This window comes from Rhinatrema bivittatum, chromosome 8 (genome assembly GCF_901001135.1).
Source record: "Rhinatrema bivittatum chromosome 8, aRhiBiv1.1, whole genome shotgun sequence".
Taxonomy (NCBI): domain Eukaryota; kingdom Metazoa; phylum Chordata; class Amphibia; order Gymnophiona; family Rhinatrematidae; genus Rhinatrema; species Rhinatrema bivittatum.
The window spans coordinates 17,440,867-17,466,703 of record NC_042622.1 but is presented as its reverse complement, the minus strand read 5'-3'; the positions used below and the strand labels follow the sequence as shown (position 1 = coordinate 17,466,703).

The 25,837-nt window shown below is 44.6% G+C and overlaps 1 protein-coding gene across 8 annotated transcripts in view; it reads right to left on the bottom strand.

The window, feature by feature from the left end:
- SYCP2 (synaptonemal complex protein 2) overlaps positions 1-25,837 on the bottom strand; it is a 752,024-nt gene that overhangs the window by 559,367 nt on the left and 166,820 nt on the right. For all 8 annotated transcript variants that reach the window (XM_029611557.1, XM_029611556.1, XM_029611555.1 and 5 more), the window contains one exon: positions 18,763-18,861. In XM_029611557.1, the coding sequence (XP_029467417.1) occupies positions 18,763-18,861 (99 nt within the window). The remainder of the gene's footprint in view (positions 1-18,762; positions 18,862-25,837) is intronic.

The following is a 25,837-nucleotide window of genomic DNA, read 5'->3' as shown; positions in this document are numbered from 1 at the left end:
AAGACCACGGAGGACCTGGACCAAAGAAGAGGACACAGATGATTGTGGAACCCAATCCGAAGGCCCCGACTGAAGGCAAGCAGGGCCCTTAAATAGGGCTAAACCAGGAAATGATGATCAGCTGGGTTCCGGTGGGGCCAGGAGCACTTCCTGCTACTGGCCCTTTAAATACACTGAAGAGGCGCGCGCCAGTGCCTAAGAGCAGGCCCAGGAAGAGAGCACAGGACCACGGACAGTGGTGTTCTCCCTGCATGCAGAGGCAAAAGAGCAGGCAGGCTTCGGGGCGGCCTCCAGGCCGCAAGATGATGTCGGGGCAGCGGCGGCTTCCCCTGCCGTTCAAAGAAGATCTCGGCAGCGTCGGGCAGGACAGCAACGCTGGTGGCCCAAAAGGAACTCTGCGGCAGCACCAGGCTGCAAGGGCGGAGTTCCGCCGGCGGCATGCTGCGAGTCTCGGCGGCAATTTAAGTCGTGAAGGAGCGGCAGTTTCAGCGGGTCCCTGCCACAGGACCAAGGAAACGGCGGCGTGGCTGTGGTCAGGGGAGCAGCAGCAACATGGCCTCCTAGTCGCATGGTGGAAGGTGGACAGTCCGAGGAGCACTCAGTGGGGGCTTCCAGCCACGTTGGGAGAGGCAGCCCAGGGAAAAAGGTTAGAGACCTGCTCGCGGAATGGCACTGCGGGCAGGATTCGTAACATATTATTTCGCTGCCTATAAGTCTTATGTTTTTCTTTTTATGTTTTTATGTCATTTTTAATTATGTATGTTATTTTAACCTGTAAACCATTTCGACTGTCGTGCATTGTAAAAGCGGTAGGTATAAAAACATTTATAAATAAAATAAATGATGTTGAATTGATTTGATTTAGTTCATGGAGTTTATTTTTTAAAGTTTCAGCTAGAACTTCCATCTCTAACTTTTTCCTGTAGGTAAAAGTATGCTTATTTATTTATTTATTTAGACTCTTTTTTTATACCGAAGTATAGCGAGTTGCCTTCACTCCGGTTTACAGATTAAACAACTTAATACATAAAACGCATTCGTTAGATAAATATTAACATTAATACATTAAACAAACAACTAGTACATTTCAGAGCAACAGTGTATGAACAGGTATAATGGAATACAACCTAAATCGGTCTAATTGTGAGAGGTCATGAAAGGTTAGCAATTTAAAGATAAAAACTTAGATGGCAGCTTTACGCATGAGGTGAGTTAAAGAGATAATTTCACAAGTGATATGAGTTGGAGGGACTGAGGGGTATTTGGGAAATATTATCTATACTATTATGTTTTTGTTTGCTGATGTATACAGTCCACAGGGAGTGCAAAGAGGATACAGGTCCAATGGTTTCATCATCAGAAGGTTTATTTTAAACGTTCAAATAGGCCACTCCTATTTTCATAACATGCACAGGTAAATGACTGCTTCAGGGTCCCCCGACACGGACCCCATGTTTCGCCCGAAGGCTGCGTCGGGAGGGACAATCTATAAATTTAACAATGGCTTAAAGTAAGAGCTTACTTTAAGCCATTTAAATTTAACAATGGCTTAAAGTAAGAGCTTACTTTAAGCCATTTAAATTTAACAATGGCTTAAAGTAAGAGCTTACTTTAAGCCATTGTTAAATTTATAGATTGTCCCTCCCGACGCAGCCTTCGGGCGAAACACGGGGTCCGTGTCGGGGGACCCTGAAGCAGTCATTTACCTGTGCATGTTATGAAAATAGGAGTGGCCTATTTGAACGTTTAAAATAAACCTTCTGATGATAAAACCATTGGACCTGTATCCTCTTTGCACTCCCTGTGGACTGTATATTGAAATTTGGAGTGCTGCTCTGCTCCTCCTTCATATTTGTTTGCTGATGGCAATTCCTGCCTTTATTAATTGGTGATCAGACCAGGGCAATATCCTGTGTGAAGTATTGAATAAGCAATTATTTGTATTTGCGAATATTAGGTCTAGAGTGTGACCCACTTTGTGTGGCTTTTGACACAAATTGTGACCATCCCAGGGCTTCCATTGTTTCTAAGAACATTTCACAGGCTAAGGTTCTTGGTATCTTGTCTACATGGAGGTTAAAGTCTCCTACACTTAATGTAGGTACTGGTTATGGAAACACCTTGGCAAATAATTCAATCAGTGGTGAGCAATCTTTTTGTAATATTTCTGGAGGAAGGTAGACTAGATCTATGTTTAATTGTGGCTTCTTAAGAATTTCCACCTCATAAGGGGGGATCAGTCTCTACTTTGATTGGTATAAGTTTAAGTTCTTTTTTACTAATTAATAAGCCTCCACCTTTTCGTTTCGCTCTAGGGAAATGAAATACATCATAGTTAGGATGGTAAATTTGGTTTAGGAGAACATTATCTCTTTCGTTCAGCCAGGTTCCAGTAATATAGAAAATGGAGGGATTTAAATCTTCAAGCAGGTCATTAATCAGAGGGATTATTTTTTTTGGCAGTCACTGGGCATTTAGCAGTAGCAGAATAACCATTAAGTAGGAAGAGACAGTGGAAGAAATTTTAGTTCTCATAGGGTTGACCAACTTTGCGTTCCTTCTGTGTTTATTTCTTTGGACACTCCATAGATCTCGTTATCGACCTTGACCATGCATGGGTTCAATGTAGCCTTTTAGATCCATGGTTATGGTAGTTGATTACTGGGATGCACAATGCAGGCATGCATAAAGGGGTGCACAAAGGGGCAGGCTCCTTTGTTGTGCTCCTTCGTGCGCACGCCAAGGGCGTGCATACTGCAGCCCAGGGGCCTTCGTATTCGCCGCCGCATGGATCAGGACACCGGGGTGGTGGGCGGGCAGGGGATCGGACGATCCACCTGGCGCCGACAAGTTGCCTGTCTCCCTCCTTGATTCGGGGTGGAGGGGTGCCTTCACGTTGCTCCTCATTGCCGGTAGATAATAAGCTTGTACAAAATTTCAGAACTGGATCCTCTGATTGAGCCATCTCTCCATAATAGGAGGTAAATATAAACAAAACTTAAAACATGCCTTGTAAAATTTCTTTGACTAGGCATTTCTTATCATCCATCTGACCTGGAAGAAGCATGTCCTCCACCATACAATGGCCCAACTTCCAGGGAAGATCCTGAACTGTTGTAATAGGACTAAAAGAAAAGAAATTTAACAGGTAAGACATTTCTCCTTCCTCTTCACTCTGCTACAAACCCCAACTAATCTGGGAGGGAGAAAGTAAGGGCCGCCTTAAGGATATTAGCTCTGAAAGCTGTATCCTCCCTAACCTTAACATCCAAATGGTAATGCTTGATAAAAGAATTCAAAGAGGACCAAGAGGCCATTTTACAAATGTCCTCTGGCACAATAACTATATCTTAGGCCCAGAAAGAGGCCTGAGCCTTAGCAGAATGAATTCAGAGAGGTTGAAATTCAAAACCAATATTAAATGCAATATTAAAAGCTGTATGTGGCTAAATTCTAGCCGCACAAGTTATACGACTAGAATTTAGCCACATAAATCAGGAGCAGGCTGGAGGTGTTTCAGGGAGGAGCGGAGTTAGCCGTTAAACCCACCTCCCAAGGGAGATGGAGGTTAAAGAGCATGCTATCATTTAAGTGAACTACAGCAGAAAAAAAAGAGGACAATGCAGCAATTTAACACCAGCCGCTAGCCTAGGAAACCCAGAATGAGATTGAAAAGATTGCCAGACCCCTTACTGTGAAGGTGCTTAAAAGACCATTAAATAGATGAGTCAGAGACTCGGTAGGGGATTTGCATGTCACAGACCCCTGGACTATTGTTTGTAACTTGCAGTGAAATATCACTTTAAATCAAAGGATAGCAAAATCCTAAATTACAGAACTATGACTGGAAAAGTCCTACATTGGAGAATTCTGAATGAGGGATTTATGAGAGAAATGTACTGAAAAAACAGTTCTAGGAAGCAAACAGATTCTCAACCTGACTAACAAGGGGCGTCAGGCACTTGGGTACCCAGTTCTCAGGCAACAGAAAAAGAAGGCTAGGCAGGATGGAAGGATGTGCACACATTCTCTTTCCATGTTCCTGCCTGGGTCTTGGCCTTTTGGCTGAGAGAAGGTGACCCATTCAGGATGGGCAACAGCGAATGATTGGCCATGTGTATAGCAGAGCTAAATTCACTGAATATTGAGACTGTGCGGCCAGAACCTAGTGGAGCTCTAAACCCAAGCCAGGAAAAGTCCTTCTACTTAGGGAGAAGAACTGAAAGATAGCAGCAGATCTGGAGGTGGAGCGGTCCCGCAGGAGGAAGGGGGCCCTAGGTGCAGATCGGGAGGTGACCCTGGATCCCCTTGAGCAAAGGGACCCCAGCAGCAGATCGAGTGGTTTGCCCAAGAGGGTCTAGCCCCAGTGGCAGATTAAGATGTCCCCCAGGAGGGTTTATCCGGCTAACTAGCTGAGCTGCTCTGCGGCTGAGAATAGACAGAGCCTGACAACTCTTGAGTATGTATGCTGAAGAGCTAGTGTCCTTAATCCATCTGGCCAATTTAGCTTTGGAAGCTGCCTCGCCCTTGCTAGGACCTCTAAACAGTACAAAAAGCCTATCCAACTGCCAAAAGAGATTAGTAACTTCCAAATATCTTAGGCGAACCCCACAGGCATTCAAAAATCACAAAGATTTGCTCACATCCTGACACTCATCCTTGGAAAAATCAGACCAATGGACTGATTCAGATGACATACCAAAAGCACTCTGGGTATGAAAGAACGCACCAGCCGAATAGTCACCAAACTGGCAGAAAATACTAGGAAAGGATCCTTACAGGATAAGGCTTGTAGCTCTGAAATATGCTGGGCCGTACAAATCACCATCAAAAACACCAGTTTTAGAGACAAATCCTGGTCAGACACCTACTTCAGAGGCTCAAGTGGGGAGGGGCAGGAAAGGAAAGATAAGGCTCTGAGAACCAAGTTAAGGTTCCACAGAGAAACCACTGGTCTCAAAGGAGGTTGAACTCTCTTAATCCCACTAAAGAAAGTTAACAATGTCAAGATGGGAAACCAACTAGATGTTACGAGCGCGACCTCCGACTGCCGTTACTCTCTGAGGCACGGAGACGCGGTCGTCTCTCAAACAGGGTTGTGAGCCCTTGGGCCACGGCATGACTCAGGGAGGAGCCCCAAGCCACACTGCGGGAGGTAAGCTGGTGCGAGCATGGGTAACGGGAGCAGGACAAGGCTGAAGCAAGGACTAGGGAACAAGGTCTGACCCTCAACCAGACCTGCACACCCCAGACAACCAACAACGCAATGTTGATTGATGAACAGTCCTCCGACTGTTCCAAGCCCTTTCGGACCTGCCGCTGGGTAAGGCAACGGGTGGCAGGCCAGAACGAGGACGAGGACAGACGGAGTCCTTGGAACACAGAAGGCTTGGGACTATGACTGAGACGAAGACATCACAGACGAGGGCTGATGCGAAGACATCACAGACAAGGCGAGAAGCGAAGACATCGCAGACAAGGCGAGAAGCGAAGACATCGCAGACGAGGGCTGAAGTGAAGACGTCACAAATGAGGCGAGAAGCTGGGAATGTAGACATTGGCACTGTCTCTCAGGGTGCCCTACACAGCCCACCTTCACGGGCGGACCCAATGGGCTGGTTGCGGACCACCCTGTCCCACTGCGCGCCCTACATAGCCTGAGGAGGCTGGTCATGGACCACGAGGAGAGCGGGACGAGTGCAGGAAAGGAATCCAGCCGAGGTGAGACTCCAATGATGGAGCCGATGTCATCCGGAGAACCACAGGGGCTGGCAGGACAGGAAGGTTCAAGAGCGCAGGACATAAGTCCACTGCAGGCAACTCCCATGATGGAGATGCGTCACCCGGAGAACCAAAGAGCCGAAAGAACAGAAGGCTCAAGAGCACAGGAAACAAAACATCAAGAAAAGCTGGAACAAGGAACATGAAGACACTGAACACAAAACCATCAAAGCAAGGGGCGACCAAGGAGGACCTGGATCGATGAAGGAGCACAGACGACTGTGAGACTCAATCCAAAGGCCATCAGGACTGTGAACAAGGAACATGAAGACACTGAACACGAAGCCATCAAAGCAAGGAAAGGCCACGGAGGACCTGGACCAGTCTGAAGACACAGACGACTGTGGAACCCAATCCGAAGGCAAACAAGAACTGAAGTGAAGATCCTTTTATACTGCTGTAGACAGGCAACTCCCTGGGAGGAGTTTGGATGGGCCACACCTAGCTGGTCCTATAACTGAGGAGAAGTGCTGCGGGCCGGCCCCTAGGGAAAAGGGCATGGCCCAAACCAGGAAGTCCATACAGACCCAAGCAAGCCTCAGGCAGGCCCCAAGGACCTCGAAGGCCTCCCAGGCCCTGGAGCAAATCCTGGATAGTTCGTAGGTGAGACCCTGGCTTCGGAGCGGCCTCCAGAAAAGGTGAGATGCCTCCTGTGGCGCAGCTACTGGAGGAATCGTAACACTAGAGACCTCGCGTCTTACCTCTATAAAAGGAAATAGATGTAACCTGGACCTTCAGTGAATTCAACGTCAAACCTTTAACCAGACTCTGATATATGCCACAGAAGAAGACCTCGTACAGGCTTTCAACAGAGTAGAAAATACAGAGGAGGAGTAGCCTTTCCATCTCAAATGTGACCTCTCAAGAGCCAAGCCATTAACTAAAAGGGAGAAGGGTCAACTATGAAGACTGGACCCTGAGACAGGAGACCTCTGAAAACCATAGTGGTAGGTCTGTAGATCTGTGTACCCTGGCTTCCTCAGCCAATCCACAGCCACCAAGACCATCTGGACAAGTTCCTTCTTTAATGTTCTCCTGGGCCATGGAGGGAACACATACAGCAAAACTCCTCTAGGCCAAGGTTGGACTACCACATCTATGCCTTCGTATCCCACTTTCCTGCATAGACTAAAGAATCGTCACATCTAGGCATTCCTGCCATGAGATCCACTTGAGGAAGATCCCAATGGTCCACAATCATCTAAAATGCAGCATGACTGAGTTCCCATTCTAAAAATAATTTCTAGTCCACTCCCTCCAAAGTTTAGGATGTGGTACATAAAAACATAATATCCATTACAAACCTAAGCATTAAAATAAATAAATGAAATTTCTATTCAACAAGAAATCTGATAGCACTACGTTCTTTCTTTTTTTTAAATTTTTTATTTATCAGCTTTTATAATACAAAGATTCCTTTGCTTTGAAATAATAAAGAGTTACAAAAAGGAAAACTATTAATAATTACAATAATAGTAATTACTACATAAACTTATAAGCAGTATTAATACCCTCATTCTTTCTTGGAAAATTGAAGGGGGGTGGAAAAAGGAAACAAGAGGAGTATATTTAAGAAATCAAACTTAAACAAAAACTCTCCTGAAAATATCCATCTTATTTTTTACAACGCGGTCCAGATCTTATCTAAGTTGTAGGGACATCCCTTCTAGCATTTAAGAACCCCCTTAATTGTTCGGAACTGTAAAATACAAATGTATTTCCAGAGTACTTTATTACGCATCTTGCAGGGTAGCATAATAGGAAATTTGCCCCCACCGCCACAGCTTCTGGGCGCATAAGTAAGAAAGCTTTCCTATGCAATTGCGTAACCCTAGACAAATCAGGAAATATACAGATTAATCCTCCCAGATAAGTAACATTCATAGCTTTAAAATAAAATTTCATAATTAGAGCTCTGTCATATTCTGCACCACGCGGCCGCCATTGCTTGCCCTCAGCGCCGGACCCGACCTCCGATAGCTGGACCGCTCCGAGGCCCCGAGGACCACTGGACCGATGAACCCGATCCCAGAAAGACGCTCCGAGGCTCGCGCGTTCGGCGCACACCTACTAGGGTAAGAGCCGCGGCCTAGCTAGGAACTCTTACAAATTACTCAGAACTCTTCCTGGCCCTCCTCCCAACATGGAATCTTACCCTATTCCTATACTTAACCACCCACCCTATAGCCAAAAAAGGTTATACCCACTTACACCTCCTTCTACCTTGAGAGCCCTAGTACTATTATGATCTCCCCCCTAACACAATTCCTCTGTCTAGCCACACTATCACTCCTCCTCTTCAACTCCCAATCACTAACAAAAAAAACCCCGATCCTTAATGACCATTTACTAGATACTCAGCCAGACATCTGTGCTATTACAAAAACAAGGCTCAAACAAACGGACATAGTCCTTCTGAATCAACTCCCCACAGATCTATACAACATTCACTCCCTTCCCCGACTTAAAAAAAGAGGAGGAGTCCTTCTTCTGGCCTCAAAGAAAGAATTGAAACTAATCCCTCAGGTTGTTTCCCCTCCCCCTAATTATGAAATTGGATTCTTCAAATCCCCACAGCTTCAAATTTGTCTTATTTACACTCCTCCCAGTCTCCTCAACAGGAACCCCTCCCCACTCATTGAATTTATTGCAGAGAAGATTGACATCGATACTCCAGCCATTATCCTGGGTGATTTCAATCTCCATGTGGACTGCATGTCCCATTCTCCCGCTTGTGAATCCTTCTTATCCGCTATCACGGTCTTAGGATTTACCCAAACCGTATCTAGCCCCACACATAAAGCCGGACATACATTAGACTTAATATTTACTAACTCCCACATCATCACCACAGAAGCCCCCACTTGCACCCCAGTTCCCTGGTCGGACCACTCTCTCTTAACCTCCAAGCTCACATTAATTAAAAATCCATGTCCTAACAAAAAACAAAGCAACCTCATTCACTACAGGAAAACATGCTATCAAGAAGATTTAATCCTTTCCCTCACATCCGAACTCGACAAATTAGACCTCACCAACATGGACTCAGCCCACCGCTCTTGGAGCAGAATAACCAAAGATGTTGCAGACAAAGTCTGTCCTATCACATCCAAAGAAATAAAGCCACATAATTCAAAAAAACCTTGGTTCACAACAGAACTCAAGGCCCTTAAACTACAGCTAAGAACCAAAGAATGGAAATGGCGCAAGAATCCTTTCCCTTCTTTCCTAGCAGACTACAAAAACACTCTCAACACCTACAGAACCTCAATCCTACAAACAAAAAAAGACTACTACTCTCAAAAAATCCATCACTACCAATATGACGCCAAAGCCCTCTTTGCCTATGTCTCGCTGCTCACAAAACCAACCTCCACCCCATTCTCACATAATGAGGCAAAAAACAAATGCAATGAACTAGCAACCTTTTTCCATACCAAAATAAGCAACCTAATTGCATCTTCAATCAGACCCCTTCAAATGCTGCAAAACGCGGCGGCAAGAATCCTAACTCATGTAGGTCTGAACACATCACCCCAATCCTCAAGGACCTTCATTGGCTCCCGATCTCTTCGAGAATCCTTTATAAGAGCCTCACACTTATTCACAAAACATTAAACAATCAAAGCACTACCTGGCTAAATAACGCCTTCCAATACCGCACCTCCAATAGACCCTCCAGAACCGCATACGAAGGATCCTTAGCCATCCCCGCCCACAAAACCACCCAACTCATATCTACAAAAAAAACGGGGCACTAACTGTAGCAGGTCCATCTTTATGGAAATCTATACCTCCAGATCACCGCCTAGAACACTGCACGGCCACCTTCAAAAAAACAGCTTAAGAAGTGGCTGTTCCAATAAGCCTACACTTGAATTAGCTCCCCACTGCTACACTTGAATTAGCAACCCATTGCTCCATCCCTCTTTTCCACCCACCTCCAGAATTATACAAACAATGTTATTATAGTTATTGTTCTATCTACTTAACCCCTCCTGCCTAGGTCACCTGACCATTTCTCTCCAAACTCTTCCAAGTTTTTATACTCCCTGTTACATGTAACTTTATATTTCATTCTTCCCTCTCAGTTTCAATATATTTATTCCCCTGTTAAATGTAAACCGATATGATATGTCTATGAACACCGGTATATAAAAGTTTTTAAATAAATAAATAATAATAAAAAAAGGACGGTTCTCTCCACAACCTCAAGCCCAGAGCTCTCCAGATATTCAGACAGATTTTCAAAGTCTCCTATGTCCCCTACTGGGGATATCTGCATCTGGCTCTGTCTTTGTTTTAAATACAGAATCAGTTTTAAATACAGAATCTTTTTAATTGCTGGAATCTGATCTTCCAGGATCTTTAGAATTTCTTTCAAGTACCTTTTAAAAGTTATTAGTAGTATTTCACCAACTACTTTAGGGAAGTTCAAAACCCTCAGATTAAGTTGACTTAGGTAATTCTCTACCGACTCCAGCCTGCGCATCGAAATAGCCTGATCTCTCACACAACGGCGTTTGCATCAGATACTTGTTTTAAATCATCTTTAACCTGCAATAAGACTCTTGTTTGTTCCTCGTCCCTCATCTTACATTGATTTTCGACAGAGTCCATTTTTTGGGAAATTTCTTCTGTTTTCTGGGTCTGTTCATTAAAGGCCTTGGTCATCCCCACAATCACATCCCATAGGGACTCCATTGTGATTATCTCAATGGGTTTTTTTTATAAGGCTTCCCATTACCTCTCTTTCTCCTACCACCGATGTTATTGTCAGCGGGGATTCCTCCTTTCTCTCCTCACTCCTCGCCAAGTTCTCTAGAGACGTAAAGGAATCTGGTAGCCTCTCCCACTCCGCTGCATTGCCCTGCCGTCCACTCGATAGAGTCACTCCTGTGATGTCTCTCACCGGCGACTCTCCAGGCTCAGTTCCGCTCGGAGGAGTTGCTCTCGGCTGTTCCCGTGGGTCTGGTGGGGTCAACGATATCTCCCCTAGCACTACATTCTTAATGTCGCTACTTTCTGAACACACAAGAGATCATATTTGGACAAGGAAGAAGTTGACATTAAGAGGCTATGAAGCTACTGGTTAATAAGATCTCTGAAAACGATGTTGAAAAGGAAGGTTGAAAGCCCTTTTTAAAAATTCCTTGGGGTCATTAATACCATAGATGTGCACTGATAGCATGTTCCAGAGAGTCAGGCCATCTATTAAAAATGCTCTTTCTCTTATGAAACCCAAGCTAGCATAGTATGAAGGAACCTGTAGTAGTTGTTGGCTGGAGGAACGCTGGTGAAGGAGGCTATGAGTCACTGAGGCAATTTTGTATTGAATGTGTGATTGTATTGGTAGCCAGTGTAATGAAAACAATACAGGTGTGATATGGTCTTTGATATATGCTCAAGTTAGGATTCTAGCTGCAGAATTTTGGATAAACTTAATGAGCTAAGTATAGACTATGGAAAACCAATATGCAAGGTGTTACAATAGTCAAAGGAAGAGAAATATGAACACTTCCAGTATGGTTCTGAAGTATATGGAATTTAATACTAATGCAATGTGTGGCTTCATAGTAGTGGGTCAAAGATGCCTCCTAAATTTCAAACCTTTTTTGAAATTTGAATCAATTGAATCTCAAAAGTGATATTATCTACTAAGTTATTGTGGAGTAGTCATGATTTATAACTAGAGAGGCAAAGAATAGGAAAATCTTGTGTAGCAGTGGATATGTGTAGCAGGTGGATATGTTGACGGCATTTAGCCTATATAACAATCCTAAAGTAAAACGAAGAAGATAAAGTGGCGCCAAATAAATACTGAACAGTGCTGAAGATAATGAGGATCCTCCAGCATACCAGAAATAGGAATCCAGGCTGAGGTGGAATTGGCTATTCTAACTTGCTGCAATCTATTTGAGAGGTAAGAAGAAAACAAGCATGGACAGTGCCACCAGTACAGGCTTTGGTCAGACATAGTAACAGAATCTTATGATTTAACATGTTGCATGCAGAAGTAATGTCTAATAAAACTAACAAATATGAAGTACCTGATTCAAATCCTCTTAGAATAGTGAGTATACTTGAAAACAAAAGAGATTTGATGTTATATCTTCTAAATCCAAACTGATATTGATCCAGTATGTTCTAAGTGTCAACAAAATTAGTTAGTTGTTTCAAAACTAATGCCTATATTATCTTGGTTAGGAATGGGAGTGAAGAGATTGTATGGAAGTTTGCAAGACTGGTTGAATCTGCAGATGGGTATTTTAATAGTGGATGGATTAATGTTCTCTTAAGTTTTGAAGGAAGGTTGTTTGAAGAAAGAGAGAGATTTCTGATTCTGGAAATTGAGTCAATGATGATGTAAAACTTTTAGTAAGGGAGCAGATCATGGATTTATCGCTGAAGAGGCTGTGCTCAGTTATTAGTTTCTAAAAGATTTGACTGTGGTACAGGCTCAAATTGAGATCATAAGCTAAGTTTGGTAGAAGTAATTGACAGAGTGTAATCCGGAAATGACATACTAATATTGGCAATTTTGTCAGAAAAGAAGGTGGTAAAAGATTTCCTTCTGCCCCGCTAAATAGGGGAGTTGTTTCTTCTGACACCCCTAGGCTCCAAGGGCTCCCTTGTTTGAGGACATCCGCAACTACAGTTGCATTGTTAGAGAGCACTCTTACTGCCTTTCCCTTTACTAAGTAAAGAAACTTCTACAGAGCTAGTCTTATTGCCCTGGTTTCTAGCCTAGTGATGGACCAGGAGGCTTCTTTTTGAGACCAGAGTTCTTGAGCTATCTGATCCATAAGTGTGCTCCCCAACTTGATAAGCTTGCATCCATGGTGAGTTATATTCTTGAGGGAGGTTCTAGAGCCATGCCCTTTAACAAATTCTGAGGCGAGGTCAACTGCAGCAATGAGAGGAAGACCATGCTTGAAATCTTGAGATTGGGGTGACCAACGGAAGAGTAGGGATGCACATGAGCTCTGACCCATGGAATGAAATTCAAGGTGGCAGTCATCAAACTGAGTAGCTGCAGGTAATCCCAGATTCTGGGAGCATTCAGAAGGGAAAATCTCAGCAGATCTACAATCTTGTTAACTCTCTTGTGAGTCCAGAAAACATGATTTTTGTTTATATCGAATAAAGCTCCCAGAAATTCTAGAGATTGAGAGAGGAAAAGGTTGCTGTTTGCAAAACTAATCATCCAGCCCAAATTTTCTAACAGCTGGACAACTCTGTTGGAGACTCTGATACCTTCCTGAAAAGATCTGGACTTATGAGCCAATCTTCCAGATAAGAGTGAATCGCAATTCCTTCTTTCCTCAGACTAGCAGCTACAAATTCTGTTACCTTGGTAAAATTCCTTGCAAGAGCTCTGAATTGAAAGTACTGGTTCAGAAATCTCTGATGGTCCTTCCTTATCGGGATTTGTAAGTATGCTAATGACAGATCCAGAAAAGCATATATTTGCCTTCCTATACCGCAACAAGAACCAACCAGAGTCTCCATCCTGAAATGGGAATTGTGAAGACTGTTGTTTACTCCCTTCAGAAGGAGAATTGGTCTATAAAAGCTGTCTTTGGAACTACAAAATAGATGGAATAGTATCCTATATCTCAAGCTTCTAGAAATGGAACCACTACCTTTAACAGCTGTAACTTCTAGAGCATGGTCTGCACTGCCACTCTTTTGACAGCCTAGGTGCAAGAGGACCTGAGCAGCTAACTTTAGATCATAGCCATGCTGAATTACCTCCAAGACCCATTCCTGGTATAAATATTGCAAGCGACTGCCTACAGGCAACACCAGAGAGTGAACCCTCCTGACTTCACTGGGAAGCTCTACCAGCTCCAGAGGAGGCTGTAGAGTCCAGTCACAACTTCCTTGAGCCATGAAAGGATTGGTTCTTGCCCTTAAATTGAAAGGTCTGAGAAGCAGACTGTTTGCCTAGACCAGGGGTCAGGAACCTATGGCTCGGGAGCCAGATATGGCTCTTTTGATGGCTGCATCTGGCTCGCAGACAAATCTTTAATAAAAAAGTAAAAATCTAACAAAATCCCCCACCCTCCTGACGCCCCCCAAGACCTCCAAAATTAATTTACTACAACCCCCACCCTCCTGACCCCCCCAAGACCTGCCAAAAGTCCCTGGTGGTCCAGCGGGGGTCCAGGAGCGGTCCGGGAGTGATCTCCTTGACTTGGGCTGTCGGCTACCAGTAGTCAAAATGGCGCCGATGGCCCTTTGCCCTCACTATGTCACTGGGGTCGACCAATGGCGGCGGTAGCCCCTGTGACATAGTAAGGGCAAAGGGCCGTCGGCTGCCAGGAATCAAAATGGCGTCCACAGCCCTTGGCCCTTACTATGTCACAGGGGCTACCGCCGCCTTTGGTCAACCCCAGTGACATAGTGAGGGCAAAGGGCCATCGGCGCCATTTTGACTACTGGCAGCCGACAGCCCAAGTCCAGGAGATCGCTCCCGGACCCCCGCTGGACCACCAGGGACTTTTGACAGGTCTTGGTGGGGTCAGGAGGGTGGGGGTTGTAGTAAATTAATTTTGGAGGTCTTGGGGGTGTCAGGAGAGTAGGGGGTTGTAGTAAATTAATTTGGTAGGTCTTGGGGGAGTCAGGAGGGTGGGGGGTTGTAGTTAGTATGGCTCTCACGGAATTACATTTTAAAATATGTGGCATTCATGGCTCTCTCAGCCAAAAAGGTTCCCGACCCCTGGCCTAGACTATACCTCTGGTATCATGATACGGAGCCCAGCCTCTGCTAGGTCGATATAAGGCATGACTCTTATTTTCCACCACTGGTCTCGCATTCCACAACAAAAAGCCCCAAGGGAAAAATATCTTTACAAAAACTCCCTATTCTACTGACTCGATGACTTCAAAGGATTGTCTTTAATTTTTTGCTGTGGAATGTGACCCCAGTGATGGCTTGTCATAATCTCTGATCAGGTTAGTTGGTTCGGTGTTTTCCATTTGGGATGTGGAGGGTAAGCTTTGACTGATTGATTCTGAAGGATGTTTTTGAAGCTATTTGATTAGTATATTTGAATATCAAAGGATGGCACATAGGAGGAGAAGCTGGCATAATTTGACGTTTTGACGCAATGTCCATTGAAATAGTGAGAACTCTTTCGTTGAGCGTGTTGTTGAGAGAGTTCATTAATGTAAATTTGGCTTTGTTAAAGTATATTGAAAATAAGGATGGTTATTTGGGTAGTATTTTTAAAAATTGTATATTTGTCTTCTTCTTTTCTATAGTTTCCTTCAGTTTTCCGACGTGTTTGTGCCTTGTTTTACTATTCCAAAATGGATGGTAATTGCTGGAGATTTATGTTACGTTTTTTGTTGTTTGATTGTTTCTCTTATGTTTTCTTTATATACTGTTTATTATTTTAGTTTCCCTGAAGCAGCCTCAATATTGAGGTGAAACACGGGCCTGTGTCAGGATAAGATATGAAGCTAGATGATTAATTTTTGGAGAGATGTGAAGCGGCAAGATTTAAAGTGTTATTTACCTTATGGTTATTGTTTGAAGTTCTATCGCTGAATATAAATAAAAGCGTTTTCAATTTTGAAGAGATGTGAACTGGGACATAATCAGAAGTTTTATTATCTTCAAGGTTTGGCATCAGAATATAGTTTGAAAATCTTGTATGAGACTTTGATATTTAGACTGTTTGAGTTTTAGAGTTTCTGTTGAGCTGTACAGTTCATGTGAGTGTGCTTTCTATGGTAGAGTTGTTTATGTTTATTAATGGCGGTGGGTGATTATTATTTTGGTTTATTATTATGTTTTGTGGATAAAATTTTCTGAATATGTATGTTTATTATTTCTTATGAAAAAAATTCCATTGAATATATTTGAATTTGTTGAATTTTGGTGATTTTTATGATTGTGATTTAATTATTAACCCCTTTCTGGTCCACCCCGAATATATTCGTCAGTGAGCCTATTGTATTGTGTTTTCTTGTCCTGAAAGGGGTTAATTTAATTCATTTTGACATATTTTAAAAGCCTTGCACACACAAAAATGGCCACTTACGCGTACAAGTGGCCCGAGCAGGAGCTATGCGAATTTTAAATAGCCGGGAAGGGCACGCAAACATCGATATACGCGTGCCCAGAAAAAGTGGTGTGTGTTCCAGAGGCAGAGCCAGCAATGGCGTGTAGCCTCTAATTTTCCTCAGCTGGTGCAGATAACATATGTGTACCACTGCTCCTTGTTAGGCGCACGAGTCTGGTGAACATTGAGAGAGAGAGAGACAGAGAGATTACCACTTTTTAGGGCTCAGCCTGATATGCTATGTATGGACCATTGTAAGGGTGCACTTTGGAATCGGGGTGAGTTTTCAGGAGGTGGGTTAGGGGAGTGTTGTTAAAGACACATTCAGAGGTATCCATTGTAAAACTGACCTCATTAAAGAATTTTTGACCTTATAAGTCATGAAAAGGAGTTGATTTGTACACTACAGTCTCTGATAGCTGAATTGTTATAGGTAAGTTATAAAATAGTGCTTATTTTTGTGCGTGGCGATTTACGTATGTTTATGGGCACGAGCGGCCATTTTACAATCTACCTTTATATTGTGTTAATTTTGTTTAATTTAAATATATAAAATTGTATGATTGTTAGTTTCTTAAATAAATATAATTTTCTTCATATTTTTACTCTTTTCTTGTAATAGATTATTCTATTTAGGTAAGTGATATTTTTAGCCAAGTCTATTATAACATAACTTCTGAGTTAGCCAACTAAATGCTTTTGAATATGGACTTCTGTATTTTTTGAAAGAGTAAATAACTGATTTACATTACCTCTCCTATTCCACTCTTGATTTTATAGAAATCTATCAAATTCCCCCCTCAGCCATCTTTTCTCCAAACTGAAAATCCTAACCTTTTGCCTTTCCTCACAGGGGAGCTGTTCCATCCCCTTTATAATTTTGGTCGCCCTTAGCTGTACTTTTTCTAATGCAGATATATTTATTTTGAGATGCAGGCCACCAGAACTGTATACAGTACTCCAGGACATTCTCCGTTTTATTCTCCTTTCTTTTCCTAATAATTCCTAACATTGTTTGCTTTTTTGACCGCAGTCACCCACTGAGCTGAGGATTTCAAAAATTGTCCACTATGACGTTTAGATCCTTTTCTTGGATGCTAACTACTAACATGTAACCTAACAGTGTAAATACAGTATAGGTTAATTTTCTCCATGTGCATCACTTTGCACTTGTCCACAATAAATTTCATCTACCATCTGAACTGCCCAGTCTTCCAGTCACGCAAGGTCCTCCTGCAATTTTTCACAGTCTGCTTGTGATTTAACAACTCAGAATAATTTTGTGTTGTCTGCAAATTCGATCACCTCACTTGTTATTCCTCTTTCCAGATCATTTATAAATATATTAAAAAGTGCCAGTCTCAGTACAAATCCCTGGGGCACTCCAATCTTTACTCTTCTCCACTGAGAAAACTGACCATTGAGTCCTACTCTCTGTTTCCTATCTTTTAACCAGTTTACAATCCACAATTGTAAAGGATCTGGCTTTTATGCTGCCATCCTGCCAACAAGGGCCCTCAGTGGGTAATGTTCACACTGCCTCAGTCCTCTAAACTTTGCAGTATGATGCAATTCCACTCTCTTATATGCTGGCCTCCCGTAAGCTCTTTGCCTCAGCCTGAAGTCTCTTACATTCCATGTTGTAGTCATTTTGACTCTTGCATCAGACCTTAGACTTACCTATTGCTTGGTCTTCTGTTCTTTGTGTGGCCCGAGTATCTCTCTTTTTGATTTGTTTGTTGGACTTGTCATTGTATTCTGTTTTGTGGCGCATTCTGTGTCCTGTCTTTGTTTGTGGGCACTTTTCTGTTCTCTCCCTTGTTTCTGCAGGCTTGTCCTGCTCTAGTGGGAGCCCTCCTGTTCCTCTATCGCCATTTGAAGTCCTGTTGGCTACCAGAATGCAAAGGCTCAATCTGAGGGGGCAGGTGGCTGGTATAGGTGAAGATTCTATTCCTAGCCAGTCCTGTCCTGCACACCTGCTCTTCCCTTGGTCCTGCCTGCTCTTGTTCTAGGAGTTACCTAAATAACTGATACCCATGCCCTGATAGCAACAGGGCATTAAAAATTTTCTCAGGATTCTCTAAAATACCGAAGAAACCCCTGCTTTAATCCAACCTCAAGGGTTAGGCAGGCCTTGACAGAAAAAGGTCCTGCTGCACTACCAGTACATCTTACCATCTGCTGGAGGGAGATAGTGCGTGGGGATTTTTTGGAATGCAGCACATGTAAGTAGCTGTAATGATGTCAAAGAAAAAGATGTGCTCTCTATCCCCATCTGCTGAAAGGGAGGAACAACCCAATTTGCTGATAGAAACAACCCACTTGTCTGGACTGATGTAGCAGAATGAGGAGGAAATTGCCACGTCCCAACTCCATGCTTTCCATTTTATTGCACCATATGCCTGGCAGACTTCCTGAATTGGTGTGTCATGCCCCCTCTCTGGCCTAAAATCTCATTTTTTTAGATTGATTTTATATCTTGAACCTGGCACTCCCTAATAATGGACCCAAAAAGCAAATCGGAAGCCGATCCAGTTGGCTGTGATACAGTAAAGACAATGAGAATCGGACGATCAGAAGAAGCCCTTTATTTCAATGCCCTAAGGGCTTCTTCTGATCGTCCGATTCTCATTGTCTTTACTGTATCACTCCCTAATAATGTACAGTTTAAACATGTTTTTAATAATAAATACATTTTCAGAAGCCTTTTATTTGTCCTGTCTGTGCATCTTGACTAGATTGCAATCCCCATGGAGAAAGGACTATCTTACATGTATTTGTACAGTGCATGGCATGTCTAGCAGCATTAGAGAAATAATAAAGTAGCAGTAGCAATTGGTTAATAAAAATCCAATATAAACAAATATTTTAATCTAATACAAAAATCAGAATAATAGTGACTTACATCACCATCATCTGCTGCAACATAGAAGGAAATACTTTGGCTACCAATGTTAAAGTCAATCCAGAATTCTTCCAGCTTTTCATCTGATGGTATCTGCAGCTATCATATAGTTAAATAATAAAATCAACTCATCAGAAACAATTTCTCCAAAATATTTTCCAGTATTAAAGCTCATTGAAAATTCCAACTAACCAAACTAAGAGGTCTATTTACTAAGTTGTGTTAGGCATTTACCATGCAGTAAATGGCTTAATACAGTGATAATGTGCGATATTTAATTACCACATGCCATTCTGCCCCTAGCACCATGAATATGCTAATGAGCTGATCAGCATGCAAATGAATGCTAATAAGCACATTACTAGCCTAATCTATGCTATCTAGAGTTGTACTTAACTTCCCCCAGGAGCTCAGGATGCCAACACACATCCAGATACTCATGGGGCTGAAGAGTAACACCCCCTCAAGTATGGCAAAGACCTCAAGGCTCTCTGAAGATTTTCATTCCCAACCCCACCGCTGCCCCTGGAAATAGCTGAAGTTCCCCAAAGAAAGTTTTAAACTTTAGAATTTGTGATTGTAAGACCTGTCCAATCCCTCCCCTTTAGCAAAAAATCACCTCCCCACAAAAAATGGTCCCCCCTTCCCCCATACTCCCAACCTCCTCTAGGACTTATCAAACTTGCCCTGGTATTCTAGTGGGGGCAACAGAGTGCCCCTTAGGCTCTAGACCCAGCAGCAACCATTTTCCAAAATAGTGGCAGCCAACCAATAACTTGTCTTCGCTGGCGTCACTTTAGAAAATGGCTGCTGCTAGTTTAACAACCTAGCAGCAACCATCAGGTCAAGTTTGTTAAATCTGGGTAGGTTGGAAGGGCAGAGGGGGCAATATTTTGACAAAGAGGAGGGTGTTAGGATAAATAAGTTAGGAGGGTGTTAGGATAAATATCCTAACACCCAGGGGGAGGAGACCCGCTGGGTCTCACTGTCGGAGGCGGAGCCTCGGCTGCAGGATGGGAATACAGCAGACATAGAGGTGGAGGTGTAGAGAGTAACCCCTGGAGGTGGGCCACGGAATGGCAGCACATAGCTGACATCAATCTTGCTTGAAACAAGAGTCAAAGGAGGAATCGGCACTACCCGAGGAGCGGGGGTGCCGGGAATTACAGTCACAGTAGCACACTGAATCAGTAATGGAGAAATGCAGGGAGGTTCCTTGATATCAGTCCGCAGAGCGGGGTACACCGGCGAGGGTTCCTCAGATGATACACGGCTCAGGTCCATAGAGCAGGGGGAACCCCGGAAGTGAGTCCTCATGGCAATGGTCCGCAGAGCGGGGTACACCAGCAAGGGTTCCTCAGATGATACACGACTCGGGTCCATAGTGCAAGGGGGAACCCGGAAGTAAGCCCTCACGGCAATGTTCTGCAGAGCGGGGTACACCAGCGAGGATTCCCACGAAGCAATCAGAATAGTGATTCAGGAGTGGTACTCACAGCGACAGGTAGTAAGCAGAAGTCCCACAGAAAGCCTTGGAAGAAAGGCAAGCTGAGGCCCTCTGAGGAGCAGATAGCCAAGAGACGAGGGGGGCCCCCAAGGAGCAGGTACCCAGTAGTCTCACACCATGGAAGCAAGCTGGAACTAATAGAGTAGAAGCTGGAACAATAGAAGTGAACTCGTTGCCAAGTCGCCGGCTGTCTAGGCAGGCCGGATTAAGTATTAGAGCAGAGTGACGTCATCTGTGGGGATGCCCCCGAGGTTCTCGCCATGATGTGGTTAAAGCTGGTCGGGAGGTGCACGCGTGCGCCAAGGAACCCCATGGGTAAGATGGCGGTCAGAGGCTTCCATACTGTTCAGATAGGCCCGGGAACGAAGGCCAGAAAGCTGGTGGTAGCTGGCGAGTTCGCCCAATGGAGCCAAGACTGTGAAAAGGGAGGTGAGCAATGGCAGCCGAAGCCGTCTGTGGCCGCGGAGCGTAACAGTACCCCCCTTCTTAGGAGGCCTCCCCGGGGGTTTGGGTTTTCCAGGATGAGACATGTGAAACTGTCTGATCAATTCTTTGTCGAGAATGTTCGCTGCTGGCTCCCAACTGTTTTCTTCTGGCCCAAAGCCCTCCCAAGATAACAAGTATTCCCATCGTCTTCCTCTTTTCTGTATATTCAAGATGTCTTGTACTTAATAAGTAATATCCTCCTGAGAGGCTAGAGGTTGCGGTTCAGGCAGTCTCTTGGAAAACTCGGAGAGAACAAGAGGTTTAAGTAAGGAGACGTGGAAGGCGTTACGTATCTTGAGTGAGATTGGCAGGCGTAGACTGTATGTAACTGGGCCCAGTTGACGGAGTACGGGGAATGTCCCAATATATCTAGGAGCAAAGCGGACTGATGGTAGTTTCAGATGGATGAATCGAGTACTAAGCCATACTTTATCTCCCAGACTGAATTGTGGCGCTGCCCGATGATGCATATCGTAGCATTTCTTGGACCTCTGGGCGGCTTGTTGTATGAGCTGCTTCGTGTCTTTCCAGACTTTATGCAACTCTTGAGCAATGGCTTGCGCCGCAGGAGAGGTCAGTGACAGAGGTAACAGAAGTGGAGGCAGGGGTTGTAAACCGACACGATGTGCAAACGGTTGTCGGTATATAAAAACCTATAAATAAATAAATAAATAAATAAATAAATATACCATTTGGAAGGGTGAAGATCCCGTGGACACAGAAAGGTGAGAGTTGAGGGCAAATTCAGCCCAAGGCAACAATTCAGACCAATCATTTTGTCGTGAGTTGACATAAGCCTGGAGAAACTGCTTCAAAGTTCGATTTGTTCACTCCGTCTGTCCATTAGCCTGTGGGTGATACGCCGACGTAAGATCCAATGCATGTTACACTTCTTGCATAAAGCCCTCCAAAACCTGGCCGTAAATTGTACACCCCGATCGGAAAGGATCTGCCTTGGGAGCCCGTGGAGTCGGAATATGTGGCGGATGAAAAATCTCGCCTGCTCCGGAGCAGAGGGGAGGCCAGGTAGAGCCACAAAGTGAGCCATTTCTGAAAACCAGTCCACTGTAACCCAGATGGTATTATTGTCATTGGAAATGGGAAGATCCACTATGAAATCAGTGATGATATGTGTCCATGGTTCGCTGGGAGCGGGCAGTGGTTGCAACAGACCCCAGGGTTGGCCCGTCAATGGCTTCTGGCGTGCGCAAGTGGGACACAACTCCACGTACGCCTGAGCGTCTTTTCTCATGGTTGGCCACCAGTAAAATCTCTGGAGTGACGACAGGGTCCTAGCCTGGCCTGGGTGGCCTGCCAACAGGGAATCGTGTGCCCATTGGAGAATCTTTTTACGCAAGTGGGACAGTGAAGGTGGGACAGTGAAGGTGGCTGAGAGAAGAACTTTGTCTGGATTGATGATGTGAAGTGGGACATCCGGCACGTCCTCGGTGGTGAAGGACCAAGAAAGAGCGACAGCTCGGGTAGTCTTGTCGGCTGGCTGGTATTTTAGCAAGAAATTGAACTGAGTGAAAAAAAAGAGATCAGCGGGCCTGCCGATGGTTAAGACGCTATGCGTGGTGCAGGTATTCAAGGTTCTTGTGGTCTGTATATACTGTGATCTGGTGCTGAGCCCCTCGAGCCAGCGGCGCCATTCTTCGAAGGCGAGCTTAATTGTCAATAGCTCTTTGTTCCCGATTCCATAATTGTGCTCAGCTGGGGAGAAGCAGCGAGAGAAGAATGAGCAGGGATGTAGAGTGTGATTGGCTGAATGCTGGCTCAGAACTGCACCAACGCCGACATCGTAAGCATCGACCTCGACGATGAAGGGCCATCTGGGGTCCGGATGGTGTAAGCATGGTTCTCTGAGGAAACATAGAAACATATAGAAACATACATATAGAAATGACGGCAGAAGAAGACCAACAGGCCCATTCAGTCTGCCCAGCAAGCTCTCACACTTATTTCCCATACATTTCTGTTACCCCAACCGCTAAGTTCAGGGCCCTTATTGGTAACTTTTTTATTCCAATTTCCTTCAGGGCCCTTATTGGTAACATTTTGATTCCAATTTCCTTCCACCCCCCGCCACTGATGTAGAGAGCAGTGTTGGAGCTACATCAAGTGAAGTATAAGGCTTAATGTTTGAGGGTAGTAACCTTCATATCGATGTTACCCCGATGTTTGTATACTCATACTGCTCAGATCAATGCCTTGTTAGACGTTGTCTGGATGTAAATCCTCTTTTCCTCATTCCCCCCTGCCGTTGAAGCAGTGAGCTGCGCTGGATATGCATTCCAAGTGAAGTATCAGGCTTAACTGGTTCGGGGTAGTAACCGCCGCAACAGGCAAGCTACTCCCATACTTATTTGTTTACCCAGACTGTGCAATTCAGTCCTTGTTGGTTGTTGTTGAATGTAAATCCTCTTATCTTCATCCCCCCCTGCCATTGAAGCAGAGATCTACGCTGGATATGCATTGAAGTGAAGTATCAGGCTTAATTGATTAGGGGTAGTAACCGCCGCAATAAGCAAACTACTCCCACGCTTATTTGTTTACCCAAAGTGTGCAATTCATTCCTTGTTGGTTGTTGTCTGAATATAAATACTCTTTTCTTCATTCCCCCCTGCCGTTGAAGCAGTGAGCTGCGCTGGATATGCATTCCAAGTGAAGTATCAGGCTTAACTAGTTTGGGGTAGTAACCGCCGCAACAAACAAGCTACGCCCACACTTATTTGTTTACCCAGACTGTGCAATTCAGTCCTTGTTGGTTGTTGTTTGAATGTAAATCCTCTTATCTTCATCCCCCCCCTGCCGTTGAAGCAGAGATGTACGCTGGATTTGCACTGAAGTGAAGTATCAGGCTTAATTGGTTTGGGGTAGTAACCGCCGCAACAAGCAAGCTACTCCCACGTTTATTTGTTTACCCAGACTGTGAATGCGTCTTTAAGTTCCTGAAAAGCTTGTACAGCCTAGGATGACCATTGCGAGGGGTTGGCTCCCTTGCGGGTCATGGCGGTGAGAGGGGTGATCAGAGTGGAATAATGTGGAATGAATGACCGGTAATAATTTGTAAATCCCAAAAATCTATGAAATGCCTTGAGGTCCATAGGCTGGGGCCTATCCTAGATGCTCTTGGTCTTCTGAGGGTCCATTTGAAAGCCTTGACTTGAAACCACATAACCAAGGAAAGGAACGATTTCTTGTTCAAAGGAACATTTCTCCAGTTTGGCGTACACACGGTTGTCCCATAAGCGCTGGAGAACCTTGCAAACATCTTGGTGATGACTCTGGAGGACCTTTGAGAATACTAGAATGTCATCCAGATAGACTACTACGCACTGATAGAGCATGTCTCTGAATACCTCATTCATCATGTTCTGGAACACCACTGGAGCGTTATAAAGTTGAAAAGGCATTACCAGGTATTCGAAATGGCCGTCACGGGTGTTAAAAGCGGTCTTCCATTCGTCTCCCTGACGTATCCGGACCAAATTGTAAGCCCCTCTTAGGTCCAATTTGGAGAATATTTTGGCCCCTTGGAGCCTGTCAAACAGTTCAGAGATTAGCGGCAAGGAGTATCGGTCCTTCTGGGTAATTTCGTTTAAACCATGGTAATCTATACACGGTCAGAAGGAACCGTCCTTTTTCCCGACGAAAAAGAATCCCGCTCCAGCGGGAAACTTAGAAGGTCGAATGAACCCTTTAGCCAAGCTCTCTTGTATGTAGTCAGACATAGCCTTGGTTTCAGTCAGCGAAAGTGGGTACACCCTTCCGTGAGAAGGCTCGGAATTTGGAAGTAAATTAATCGCACAGTCAAAGGACCGGTGTGGTGGTAATGTATCTGCAGCTTATTTAGAGAACACATCAGCATACATGGAGTACTGCAGCGGGAGACCAGGAAGAGACATAATGGTGGTTAAACAAGGTAGCGGTGACACGACTTCCAAGCAACCCTTATGACAACCCTTATGACAGGAGTTGCCCCATTGGGAAAGTTGTAAGGTGTCCCAGTCGAATTGTGGCGTATGGAGTTTCAACCATGGAAGTCCTAGAGTACGAGGAGAGAAATGGTCTCTGTGTGCATGTATCCGGTACGCAGTTGGATAGGAACTGTGGAGCAAGTAACTTCGCCAGGTAGCGGCTCACCGTGGATTGAGGAGAGCAAAGGTGGCATAGGAGTGTGGACCATGGGGATCCGGAGATGCTCCACCAGCTGTTGTAGAAAAAAATTACCACCAGCCCCGGAATCCACTAAGGCTAGCGTATGAAACTCCAAAGTTCCTGAGTTAATGGAGACTGGTAAGGTTAATGGAGGAGAGGGCAATGTCAGATCTAGGAGGAGTCCTCCGGCAGAACCTAGGCCTGAGAGTTTCCCGGAATGAGTGGGCATGAGGTACCGCATGTCCGGGTTGACCACAGTACATACATAGCCCTGAACGTAGACGGTGACGTTTCTCCTTCAAAGATAAGTGTCTGCGGCCCATCTGCGGAGTAGCGATCTTCGTAGAAGGGGCAGGATGTGTGCGGGGCATACCCGCAGCCACCCTCTTGGGTGCTCGGATCTCTTGTGAGCGTCCGGAGAGATCTATGAGGGTATCCAGGGTATCTGGAAGTTCTCAAGCTGCCAGCTCATCTTTGATACGCGAACTCAGCCCTTCAAGGAAAATCACACACAGGCAGCCTAAATCCCAGTGTAGTTCAGGCGCAAGGGTGACATAATTGGAAAGGGATCTGGAACCTTGATGTAGGTGCAGTAACATGGAGACGGCGATGGTCTTGTGAGCAGGCCATCAAAGACAGAGCAGAAAAGGGTGAGGAAGCCTGTCAGATCCTAGAGCATCGTGTCTGCTCGTTCCCACAAGGGTGAGGCCCAGGCCAATGCCCTTCCTTCCAGTAAGGAGAGAATGTATGTCGTTTTAGTAGCCACGTGAAGAAAGTATGTGGGTTGTAAGGAAAGTGCATGTTGCACTGATTCATGAAGCCCCTACAGCACAAGGGGTCACCTGAAAACCGAAGAGGTGCCAGCAGGGGCACGGGTGGCTGGAACGGTGGCATCTGTGGAGTAGCACCCAATTTGGCAGA